This window comes from Haematobia irritans, chromosome 4, assembly GCF_050003625.1.
Source record: "Haematobia irritans isolate KBUSLIRL chromosome 4, ASM5000362v1, whole genome shotgun sequence".
NCBI lineage: Eukaryota > Metazoa > Arthropoda > Insecta > Diptera > Muscidae > Haematobia > Haematobia irritans.
Window position 1 is genome coordinate 196,884,489 of NC_134400.1, and position 13,509 is coordinate 196,897,997.

At 33.5% G+C, this 13,509-nt stretch overlaps 1 protein-coding gene across 5 annotated transcripts in view; it reads left to right on the top strand.

The window, feature by feature from the left end:
- drpr (multiple EGF like domains draper) overlaps window positions 1-13,509 on the top strand; it is a 117,535-nt gene that overhangs the window by 70,553 nt on the left and 33,473 nt on the right. For all 5 annotated transcript variants that reach the window (XM_075306554.1, XM_075306556.1, XM_075306555.1 and 2 more), the window contains 3 exons: window positions 391-1,089; window positions 1,156-1,357; window positions 5,235-5,398. In XM_075306554.1, coding sequence (XP_075162669.1) covers window positions 1,233-1,357; window positions 5,235-5,398 — 289 coding nt within the window. In that variant the 5' untranslated portion in view covers window positions 391-1,089; window positions 1,156-1,232. The remainder of the gene's footprint in view (window positions 1-390; window positions 1,090-1,155; window positions 1,358-5,234; window positions 5,399-13,509) is intronic.

The window sequence follows — 13,509 nt, forward strand, 5'->3', positions numbered from 1 at the left end:
GACTGAAGCTGTGGAGCCATAATGAAATTTTCACAAAATTTCGGGATTCTATTCCACATTCTTCATTAGCATACAATATTTGCTAAGAAACTACCAACCTATACTGAGAATAAATTCGGTGAATTCAGAAAACATTTTGCTAAGGAAGCAAAATTTTGATTAAAGAATTATGATAAAATACAATTTTGATAAAAGCGTTCAACATAATTATATTTTTCGTAAAAAGTTCTATTAGAAATGAAATAAAATTTTAATTAAATTTTGATAAAATTTCATATATTTCTTTTTTATTATTTTTCACAGCGAAATATTTTCTATGGCTTAATAAAGGAAAAAAATCTATGCTCGAATTATCTTAATCGATTCTCTTTTTATTTTCTTTCTTTGCAGAATTTTCGCCTTTGAAATAGAAAAATAGCACAGCAAAAGATTGCTGAGATTATGCGTTGCTTCTCATATAGATGGTTGGAATGTTCTCATCAAGAAGGCCACCACACACTGACAGAGTTGATTGTGACTAGAGCTGGTGACAAACTAGTGATAAAATTAAGCGGATAAACCAGAGCAAAAAATACAACAAAAAATACTACGTCAAAATAAAACTAAAAGCAATAATAAATAAACAAATTGTTATAACATACAGAGGACTGAAGCTGTGGAGCCATAACAAAAAGTAGCAACTAAAAATTACATATAATCATTCCGCAAAAAAACGAAATCAAATAAACAAAGCCAGGCGGGAGTTGAGATCTCACCACAGATCCCAAGCCCCAGCAGTAACAGTAGCCAGCCAAAACCGTAGCTTCATATACAAAAAACGCACTGTCGGACTGACTGAATCATCAATAGCGGCAACAGCAGCAGTATCAACATTCATATCCCATTCATCAACAATAAGAGTGCTACATAATAATATAGCTTAGACAGCACAATTCAATATTAACAAAATTCCATTCCATAGAAAAGGAATCAAAGGGAGGAAGTTCCGGCCAAAAATTCATAAATCAAAAGGGAGAAATTGAAATATGTATCAAAATCATCGACAGAATCAATTTTGTTGATCATTAATTGATTTTGCCGATCTCAGCAGTAAGTTTGCCATTTCATTTGATATTTGTTTTCGTTATTATTATTAACGTCTATTGTTCTTTTCAGATTGCTTTCGTTTGAAAGTTATCATTTGGGGTTTAGTTTTCATTGATTGTTCAAAAGTTACACTGTCGCACAAAATTATGGCGCATACACGAATATTTCTATTCTACTGCAGTTGCCTCATAGTGTTGGCCTATGCTCGGACCGAGCATCTCTATGATCAAGACAATAGGAGAGATTTGAATTTGTGTAAAACAAAAGTAACGTAAGTACCAAAAATTATCTAAAAATCATAAATTTCTTGGAGTGAGGAAGGTATGGGATTTAATTGATTTGAGAATTTCGTTTGCAAACACAAAACAAAATCGATATTTCTAAATATTGGCTGTGTGCTAATCAGTAATGCTGGATTGAAACTATATGACGTAGTTCGGGATATATGCAACAGACAATACTGAAAGTATATTCATGTATGTGTCATTTGCCCGGAATGTAAACAACATAGTTATTTTTTGGTTTTTAATATGTAAAGTTTCGTGCCCACTAAAAAGCATTTGCAGGAAGCTTGTAGCTGTTCCCAAGGCAACAAAGGAAAAGTCTTTGTTTTTTTCATCGCATATTTATTGGTCGATTCGCGGATTGAGTCAAATGAAATGTTGCCTGAAAAATGAGAAAAACTTTGTAATTTGTGTTAAATTGTCCACCTGAGGCTTCGAATTACAAAATAAAGTCAAATTAAATAAAATAAAAGAGAAAGTATTATCTACCATCGGGCACTTCTTCCAAAACTCAGTCTGTTACAATTTTTTTTTCGGAATAAATTCTCAAACATCTAAAAAAAATATCCCGCATTTTTAATTTGTGCTCCCAATACTAAAATTGGTTTTCGGACTTCTAGGAGAAGCGAGAGACAAAGCCATCCAGTTCGATTTCAGAAGAGATTTACAATCACCTGATCGGCGATTATAGTGATGAAGGAATGAGAGCGACATACATAGAAATAATATTTTGAGAAAATTTTCTTGCAGACAACAAAATTGACAAAATTTTCTATAGAAATCAATTTAGACAAAATTTTCTATAGAAATAAAATTTCGAAAAAAAATTCTATAGAAATAAAATTTCGACAAAATTTTCTATAGAAATAAAATTTTGACAAAATTTTCTATAGAAATAAAATTTTGACAAACTTTTCTATATAGAAATAAAATTTTAACAAAATTTTCTATAGAAATAAAATTTCGTCGAAATTTTCTATAGAAATAAAATGTTGACAAAATTTTCTATAGAAATAAACTTTGGACAAAATTTTTCATAGAAATAAAATTTTGACAAAATTTTCTATAAAAATAAAATTTTGACAAAATTTTCTATAGAAATAAAATGTTCTATAGAAATAAAATTTTGATAAAATTGTCTATAGAAATAAAATTTTGATAAAATTGTCTATAGAAATAAAATTTTGACAAAATTTTCTATAGAAATAAAATTTTGACAAAATTTTCTATAGAAATAAAATTTTGACAAAATTTTCTATAGAAATAAAATTTTGACAAAATTTTCTATAGAAATAAAATTTTGACAAAATTTTCTATAGAAATAAAATTTTGACAAAATTTTCTATAGAAATAAAATTTTGACAAAATTTTCTATAGAAATAAAATTTCGACGAATTTTTCTATAGAAATAAAATGTTGACAAAATTTTCTATAGTAATATAATTTTGACAAAATTTTCTATAGAATTAAAATTTTGACAAAATTTTCTATAGAATTAAAATTTTGACAAAATTTTCTATAGAAAAAAAATTTCGACAAAATTTTCTATAGAAATATAATTTTGATAACATTTTCTATAGAAATATAATTTTGACAAAATTTTCTATAGAAATAAAATTTTGACAAAATTGTCTATAGAAATAAAATTTTGATAAAAATTGTTTATAGAAATAAAATTTAGACACAATTTTATATAGAAATATAATTTTTACAAAATTTTCTATAGAAATATAATTTTGACAATCACTGTAGAAATTTAGGCGGCTGCACTTGCCTGATCTTAATTGCGCTAAAACCACCCTGGTCTGCCGTGGGAGGTCTCTTTCCTCCGGTGCTATGGGCGGTGGTCGGACTCCGAGAACAGGATTAACCTTGTAGCTTCTCACCGCTTCAGTTACAGTATCCTCATGAATCTTGTTCAGACCTGTCTGATATGCTGTCTGATCTAGAGGCTCACTTTTGTAACGCCGGATCTCGCGCTCTAGAAGGTGAAGATCAACCCCTACATTCCTGGTTCGATAGCAACCCAAGAGGTACTGCTTTGACAACATGTAATTGTGTCGACGCACCGGGATGATCTTGGTCTCCGCATAAAGGTGATACAGGGGTGTACTGCGGAGACATCCTGTTGCAGTTCTAAGGACAGCGTTCTGACAGGTCTGGATGTTATTCCACTGCATGTCGCTTGTCTGACATATCCATACTGGCGCTGCATAGTTTACCACTGACCGGCCAATTGCCTTATAGGTAGTCAACAAGGTATCATTGTCCGCATCCCAAGTGCTGCCGGCAAGTGACCTTGTTTCTATCGCGGAACTTGTTACAAATTGCAGTGGCATGGGCAGACGGCTTAAACAGGCTGTCTAATCTTACCCCGAGTATTTTGGGGGTAGTTTACTGTCGGAATTATTTCGCCATCGACTCTAACATTCAACTGCTTACGTACTTCCGCCGTCCATGTAGTGAACAGTGTGGCTGAGGATGAGATATTCTCAAATTTCTAGCAGTGAAATATATGGTAAGATAAACAATGTAGACGTTTAAACGATCGCATATGTCATCACCGTGGATATAGTTGTGTTCGACGGATTGAGTACATTACGCTTTGCAAACACAGTGGTTATGCTAACGATGTGAAAATGTATTGATTATGTTGTTGGCACAAAACTCACGAAGAATCAATGGAAAATCAAGATTTATTGGCCCATAATTCCGTCCTCTTTTTTACGAAGGGTTTAATGTGATATTTGACTATATAGCACTGTCAGTCCTACCACACAAATCCGTACAAAAATTAAATTATATATTTTGCCCACTATGGATGGCTGGATATCTAGAATTTGAAAGAAAAACAAGTATATACGGCCGTAAGTTCGGCCATTCCGAATCTTATGTTCCCTCCACCATGGATTGCATAGAAACTTCTACTACAGACTAACATCCACAATCAAATTACTTGGGTTGCGGTAACACTTGCCGATGGCAAGGTATCTTAAAACTTCCTAACACCGTCTTCTCAAAAAAAGGCCGATTAGGTATGTATATAATTCAGTTTGACAAACATTTTCTATAGAAATAAAATTTCAACAAAATTTTCTATATCAATAAAATTTTGACAAAATTTTCTATAGAAATAACATTTTGACAAAATTTTCTATAGAAATAAAATCTTGAAAAAATTTTGACAAAATTTTCTATAGAAATAAAATATTGGTAGATTATTCTTGGGGATCGGCTATATATAACTATAGACCGATATGGACCAATTTTGACATGGTTGTTAGAGACCATAAACTACCAAATTTCAACCGAATCAGATGAATTTTGCTCATACCTGAGGCTACGGAGGTCAAATCTGGAGATCGGTTTATATGGGGCTATATATAATTATGGACCGATGTGGACCAATTTTTGCATGGTTGTTAGAGACCATATACCAACACCATGTACCAAATGTCAGCCGGATCGCATGAAATTTGTTTCTCTTTGAGGCTCCGCAAGCCAAATCTGCGGATCGGTTTATATGGGGGCTATACGTAAAAGTAGACCGATATGGCCCATTTGCAATACCATCCGACCTACATCAATAACAACTACTTGTAACAAGTCGATAGCTTGTTTCGTTCGGAAGATAGCGTGTTTTCAACAGACGGACGGACATACTTAGATCGACTCAGAATTTCACCACGACCCAGAATATATATACTTTATGGGGTCTTAGAGCAATATTTCGATGTGTTACAAACGGAATGACAAAGTTAATATACCCCCCCCACCCTATGGTGGAGGGTATAAAAAAAAACAAAATCCAATAGTACACAAAAATTATTTATGTCATACTAATATAAAATTCCTCACTTACAGATATCCCGTTGAAGTTGTTACTACAGAGTTGCAAAACTATCAAGTACGTAGTTCCAGTTGGTGTTTTAATGTCCCACCCAGATGTTCAACATACAAACTTCAAACACGTGTGGTAAATAAAACGTCCATATTGATGAAGGAACGTTTCGAAACGCAATGTTGTGGTAAGTCTTACACACACACACACACAAATGTTTTTCTGATTCAATCACGAAATTAATTGATCCAATTAATTTTTTAATTGAAATGTCTTCAATCACGAAAATTATAATATCAATCGCAGTTTTAATTGGACATTACGAAAATACTTGGTTAAAAAATTAATTGATTTCATTAGCAAATGTGAATTAATTTTTTAAGTGATACAATTAAAAATTAAATTGATGTTGATTGCAAAACTCTATTAATGTTTTCCATAAAAAGGTAACTATTTTCAATTGTTTGAAATAAATGTTTAGTTTCCATCACTTTTTATACCCTGCGCCACACTTTGGAACAGGGTATTATAAGTTAGTGCATATGTTTGCAACACCCAGAAGAAGACGAGATAGGCACATGGTGTCTTTGGCAAAAATGCTCAGGGTGGGCTCCTGAGTCGATATAGCAATGTCCGTCTGTCCGTGAACACATTTTTGTAATCAAAGTCTTGGTCGCAGTTTTAGTCCAATCGGCACAAGTATGTGTTTTGGCTAAGAATAGAACCCTATTGATTTTGGAAGAAATCGGTTCAGATTTAGATATAGCTCCCATATATATATTTCGCCCGATATGTACTTATATGGCCCCAGAAGCCAGAGTTTTACCCTAATATGCTTAAAATTTTGCACAAGAAGAACAATTAGTACTATAGTCAAGTGTTTTTTATTGAAAGCGGTTCAGATTTAGATATAGCTTCCATATATATCTTTCGCCCGATATGGACTAATACGGTCCCAGAAGCCAGAGTTTTACCCCAATTTGGTTGAAATTATGCACTAGGAGTACAATTAGTAGTGTAGTCAAGTGTGCCAAATTTTATTGAAATCGGTTCAGATTTAGATATAGCTCCCATATATATCGTTCGCCCGATTTACACTCATATGACCACAGTGGCCAATCTTTTACTCCGATTTAATTGAAAGTTTGCACAGGGAGTAGAATTAGCATTGTAGCTATGCGTGCCAAATTTGGTTGAAATCGGTTCAGATTTAGATATAGCTCCCATATATGGCTTTCGCCCGATTTACACTCATATGACCACAGAGGCCAATTTTTAACTCCGATTTAGTTGAAATTTTGCACAGGGAGTAGAATTAGCATTGTAGCTATGCGTGCCAAATTTGGTTGAAATCGGTTCAGATTTAGATATAGCTCCCATATATATGTTTTTCTGATTTCGACAAAAATGGTCAAATCGCCACTGCTTAGTCGAAAAGTTGTAAAAATGACTCTAATTTTCCTAAACTTACATATATATCGAGCGATAAATCATAAATAAACTTTTACGAAGTTTCCTTAAAATTGCTTTAGATTTAAATGTTTCCCATATTTTTTATACCCTTCAGCACTACTGTGGTACAGGGTATAATAAGTTTGTGCATTTGTATGTAACGCCAAGAAATAGTGGTCATAGTATGACCGCAGAGGCCAAAGGTTACTACCAATTTTCGTGAAATTTTGCATAAAGAGTAGAATTGACATTCTACCAATGCTTGATAAATTTGATTCAAATCGGTTCAGATTTAGATATAGCTCCCATATATATCTCTCGTCCGATGTAGACTCATATGACCACAGAGGCCAAAGTTTACTACCGATTTACGTGAAATTTTGCATAAAAAGTAGAATTGACATTCTCCCAATGCACTATGGGCGGAAAATGAAAATTTGCGGCAAAAATTATTTACAATCAATCTAGTATCGCCAAACATGGTATATCGATATATCTTATCAAAATGTTACCAACAAAAAGGGCGTCAATCCCCCTTATTCCAGGTGCGTTACTATAGAGGGGTCGAAATTGTAATTCCACTTGGAATACTATAGAATATACTCTTAGATGGAGTTTAATTTATATTTGCTTATTTTCCTTATTAAGAAAGTGCCTTATCCCCAGAACTTGATGTAAATAGTACAAACCAATTGTCATTTTATTAAATTAATTTTATTAATTAAAATTAAAAAAATATTAACCATCAAAATCACATTCTTCGGTATCTAATTCTAATTCCGATAATTAACCGATTTTGATAAAATTTGGTACAACATGTTTTCTTGGTCAAAGGAAAAACACGGTTGAATTTGGAAAAAAATGGATCAAAGTTACATATAGCCCCCATATATATATGTATCGCCCGATTTCGACAAATTAGACCATACTGCGCTTATTTACCACCCGATTGTCTTCAAATTTAACACAAAGTAATTTTTTATAGTACCCTTAAAGTGTGCAAAATTTCATCAAATTCGGTTCAGATTTAGATATAGCTACCATATATATGTATCGCCCATAATCGGTTCAGATTATATATAGCTCCCGTTATATGTACACCAGAGTTGGGAAAATATGGTAGACTATTTCATATTTTAGACCCATTTTCCTCCAATTGACTGCATAGTTTCCACGGAGAATATATTTGATATGATATTTAAGTGTGTCAAGTTTGATCTAATTTGGTTCAGAATTAGATAAAGCCTCCATATATTCGTTTTTCCGGTTTATACAAATATGGCCAAAATTCCCACACACAAAATTCTGTGATAATTTCCCCATATCTTAGTCATATCCTACACACTGTAATGCCAGACTTTCCTCAGAACGGTTGAGTTTTAAATAAGGCTCCAAGTCGCCCGACTTGACCAAGTAATATATCACACCTGTAACGGATCGCTTTCATTGTGTTTCATAAAAACGTAAAGATCCCACGCATCGTATCGCGCAGACATATTAATTCGCAAACGCATTTGATGACTTCTTAGATATGACAACTTGCTCATGTCTACACATACAAGGACACACGATACCGAAAGCAATCTAGAAAATTCCGAGAAAGCTTGGCGCAAAATTGATTTTTGTTACCTTTGGGTTTCTTTCGACGTCAATCGCCATACAATCGTCCTCAGTGAGGTGTAGATAGGCATTTGCCTCGTGCTTAATTTACATTACAACTCACGGGTATTGCTTTAAAAATATTAGTAATCTTTTTTTTTGACAAACCTGCTTATAAGTGAATTATTTTAAGAAAGTGCCGATATTTAGCAATATAATCTGTTCGACATCACAGCCTGAGTTGAGCTTATTTTGTTTTAAAATCTACTTTCCCCTTCGGGGACGTCACGTAGGTAAGCAAGTGTTTTCAGAAATTTATTGCAGGCGTGCATTACAATTATTTCCAAATTTCACGTAGGAAACTGCAAACACGTTGCACCAATAGACGGAGGAACAGAGTCCACACCGGCAAAGTAACCGTAGATCGTTGTCGCTCAAGCGAGGACTCCCACGCTGACTCCACAAAATTGGTGATAATTGAGGTTAACTACGCATGTCACAGGTCAATTCTTCGACATTGTATAGGCATTTCAAAATCTTAAGTGGCCCTGGAAGAGGTGAACATTTCTGCTTGCGATTCCAGTTGAATGCAGATCACCACCATAGTGTAGATTCACGCAAGGAAAAGTCATCAAAGTCATCGTATCAACCAATCCAGCCCTAAGTCGCCATTGGCGCAAATTGTGTTTTTTATTTTTAAATCGTGTGGATAGTTGCGGCTACCACACGTCCCAGCGTCCGGAGTCCCAACCTCCGTTGCAAATTGGAAATAACTATATCAACTCGGGTGATGTATAAATGAAGTACCAAAGCATGAAACAGTGAAAAGTCATAAAATTAGTTAAGAAATTATGCACACGCATATATACGTACATGTATGTAGGTGCATTTAGATATAACATATTTCGTCTGTTTTTGTTTACACATAAGTAAAACTAACTACTCATGTGTATTATGATCTAGCTTTGCTTAACATTCATATATTTAATTTTGATTACACAAGTAAGGCATAACTTATGTATTTTAGAATCTAGCGCTCTCGTACATGCACATACATACGTACACATTGAAGTAAATTTAACCAACAAAAAAAGAGAACTTAACGAAAAATGAATAACATACGTATGTGAGTGCATATATGAGACAGCATACTCTACACAATTTTATTGTCGATAAAGAGAAAAGTACATTCTGATTTGTCCGCGAGACAGCATTAATATTGCTAAACGTTGTTCTTTTCTCAAATTTTCTTTAACTCAACTAAACAGAAATGTGTATGTGTCCCTATGGAGTAATAGTAGAGAGAATTTGGTCCCAGCAACAACGAGCTCGTTAGGCAGGTTTGACATAATCTTAAACCCAACATTAGGGTGACCATATGACTTTATTTCTCTGTTTTGATGGGTTAAGTGCAGACAGTCATTTTTCTTACACTTTTATACCATGAATTATATACGTTTCGACTACTCATATTACTGCTTAAGCATTTTCACAATATTCTAAGGTTATTTCAGAAATTTTCAATTATACTATTTGGAATTACCTAACTATTATACTATTTGAATTATTTAAATAAGTATATAGTTATGTACTGAGTATATTAAACCAAAAATAGTATTATAATTAAATTCATGCTCTCTTCAGAACTTTTGTATAATTATTTAAAACTGTTTAAAGGCGTATTAAAGCATTTAGAGGTTTTATTTGATTCAAAATCGATCTCAAACATTTACGACATAGAATTATTCCATATTCATAATTATCCTATCTATACGTAAGAATTTAACCATGTACTTATTATTTTCCGAAATATATCAAAACGAATTTTTGTAAGTCTACAATGAAATTCTAAAACCTTTTTTCTTTTGAGGGATGCTGAGTGTAATAGTCATGTGAGTTTGTAGTGTGGTCATAATAGGGACAGCTTTTAAAATTAGGTACTTGGCTGTCATAGGCGTTATGGGAGGGTTAGATGTACCTCAATATGGCACACCACACGGATGAAAAAGACTGTTTTTCATATGTTTGGCTATAAACATTATATGTTTGGAACACAAATTTTTAAACACAATATTTTTGAGTGCAAGCATATAATGTTCATAAACTAGCATAACATGTTTGGGACATATATGTTAATATGCTAGAACATATTATGTTTGGGACATAAAATGTTTGTAAATATAATATGCTTGGATGCAAACATATATTAATTTAGAAATAGCCTATAAACATATATGTGTTTAGTAGCTTGGAGCGCTATTTAACAGGGAGCGATATTGAATTAAGTTGGTGGTTGTTGCTTGTTATTACAAAATTAACATTTTATTTTTCCTTGGGCAATTGATCAGCTACTTCTTTGATCCTTACAAACTGTGTGGTCCGCTGTTCGAATCCCCGTCCGGCAAAAGGTAAAATTAAAATAAAAAAAATCATACAATTGAATAATTTCTTCTACAATGTTTGTATTACAGAAAAAGGTGCTAAGAACTAAAAAATCTCGTGGAAGTGAGAAAGATGTGGGGGAATATACAATTGGGCAGAAACAAAATTTTGAGCATTCAGGTCGAAAACCTATGTTGTCAGCACCTATATTACCTGTTTATTTTCATAATTCATTATGATTGTAAATATATAAATAAATAAATAAAATTTTGAGAATTTTTTTAAGCATATAATAATTTTGGGTGCAAAATGCTTCCAAACATATTATATGTTCATATAATAACATATTGTTGTTTTGGAAGACAACATTATTGAATTTGGATGCAAAAATACAAAATGTTTGGAACTTAGACTACCCAAACATATATTGTTTAGACCAATATGCTTTCAAACATATTATATATTGGAAGAGATCAAACATATAAATGTTTGGGCAATACCCAAAAATGTATATGCTTGAAGCAAAATATGTTTGGGAGTATATGTTACAGAAGCGATTTTTTGTGAGCGTGCACCTAGCCATATCACACAATGTAATAAGTTGGATAATTATTGTACAACCAAACAACATGATCGGATTTTTTTTTGGAAATATATATATTTAGACGGCATCGATATTTCTTTATATGCTACGCACTTAGAGCTCCGGGTCAAGAACCATCTATACCACCTGAGCTGGTCGGGAGATTTTTTCAGCTTGCCATGCCAAATTGACTCACAGGATGTAGTTCTAGAAAAATTTTGTTTTTAATGCGATTTTTGGCTGAGCCAATGTATCCAGTGCGTAACATATATGGCGCCCAACGCAAAGCCAAGGTTTGTCCTTAAACCTTGCCCTTATTCCGATTCTAACGACCACCACAACTCAACTTATTGTACTGTACCTCTATATAATCGAATGTTCACATATGCGAAGGTAAAACCATGGGATCTAATTTTTTGAGTTTCTTTAGTTTTATAACTGAAATTTATTGCAATGGCTATTGCTTTCGCATCATGTAAATATTTTAAAAGCTGCAATTTCATTTTGACATCTTCAACTTGTACTCTTTTTGCGTTGAAATTTTTTTAGTCCAACCTGATCGCCACCAGCAGATCAACGTTGTTGCAACAAATGTTCAATTCAAAGGATTGCTTGGGATATTCAGTCATATTGGCACAAGTCAATGCTCGTATTGTTTTAAATCGTGCATTAGGGGTGTAAATTTGTTTTGGATATAGGTAGAATGTTTTATAACATTAATAAAATGCAGCTTTGCTCATATTAATTTCATTTTCATATTATTTGCTTGAGACAGGGCATGGAATCTCTCAATTAGCAGAGACTGCACTTGCCAAGTGAAAAAGGGAGAAGTCAGTGTATGTTGATACCTTGCACTCCGTTATTTTGACCATGCCCAGATTCATTTTGACTATAATGCTTAGCATCCCTCTAGGAACACATGATTTTATTGTTTTTTTTTTTATTTTTATTATTTTTGTTTTTTTTCCTGTGAATTTACACAGGAAAAATAGATTTGCTAAAGATTTTAAAAGTATTTGAATTACAACATCCAGAATTGGAAATCTAATTGATTCGATATTTTGTTTTAATGTATGGGTCAATCACGAATACGAAAGTATCAATACAATCCTTTTATTGACATTGGTGTTTAATGCTGTTATTTCGGAGATCGAAATTAAGAAAAAAATAATACCGCTTCTCCTGTGTACTCTTATTGGTTTTAATTGCTGTGCGTTTATTTTGAACTCTTATACATTTTGCTTATGGACTTTGGAACATATGGCATAATTGAGAAAGATCTATTTTGGTTATTTTGAGGAATGGAAACCCGTTCCAAAACACGATCTATTTCATACCCACCAGTTGCAAAACAAGACCAACGTAATTCTACTACTGCAGATCTAATTAAGAAAGGAGATACAGAGAGTTTATCTTCTGCAGTTTCTTCGAGCAGTATTATCGGTAGAGGTAAACCTATCAAAGTGACAGAACGTTCGGTTACATCATCTGACTTGAATATTTCGATTACGCGAGGAAGAGGTAGAGGTGTTACTCCTCGTGGCAACAAATTAGATTTTTCATCATCCATAGAGGCACTGAAAGGGTCTCTACTTAATTTTTCTTTGAACAGTTCCGGAGATTCCGCCAAAACTATTATTGACGTACCCGTTGTTGACAACGATTCATTTTCTGATACGTCACATTTGGGTGTTTCTGACAGCGTTGAGGAAACTTATTCGGTTGACCAAGCTATTGTATTTAGAATCGACAGTCAAATGGAGGGGCAGAGTGATTTGAACGATCCTCCCCCATTAACTTCCAGACCACCTGGTGATAACCCAGATATGAATTCATTGCATTCTTTAGTCCTATGCTTACAGCAATCATTATCGAATACTCAGGCAGAGATCAGGTCTATCAGGGATACTATCAGTCAACAGCGTGATAATCAATTTTCATCCTCAAGTATAGATAATGGTCGATCTCCTTCCAATCAAATGAGCACTTCAAGTAGCGTGCCTCATCAGGCAATAAAACTTAAGGATTGGAATGTTTCTTTTAGCGGGGAAGGTAGTGTTTCCGATTTTATTTTCAAGATTGACACTTTATCAAAAAGGTCTCATTGTTCCGTAGATTATTTGATGGACAATTTTCAAATCTTCTTGACTAATAAGGCAGAGACGTGGTATTGGCGATATATCAGACAGCATCCCAGATCCACTTTTGACCAACTCAAGAATGCATTGAACAAGGAATTTGGCAGTCTGGAGAGTGATAATGAAGTAAAGCTTCGCATTTCG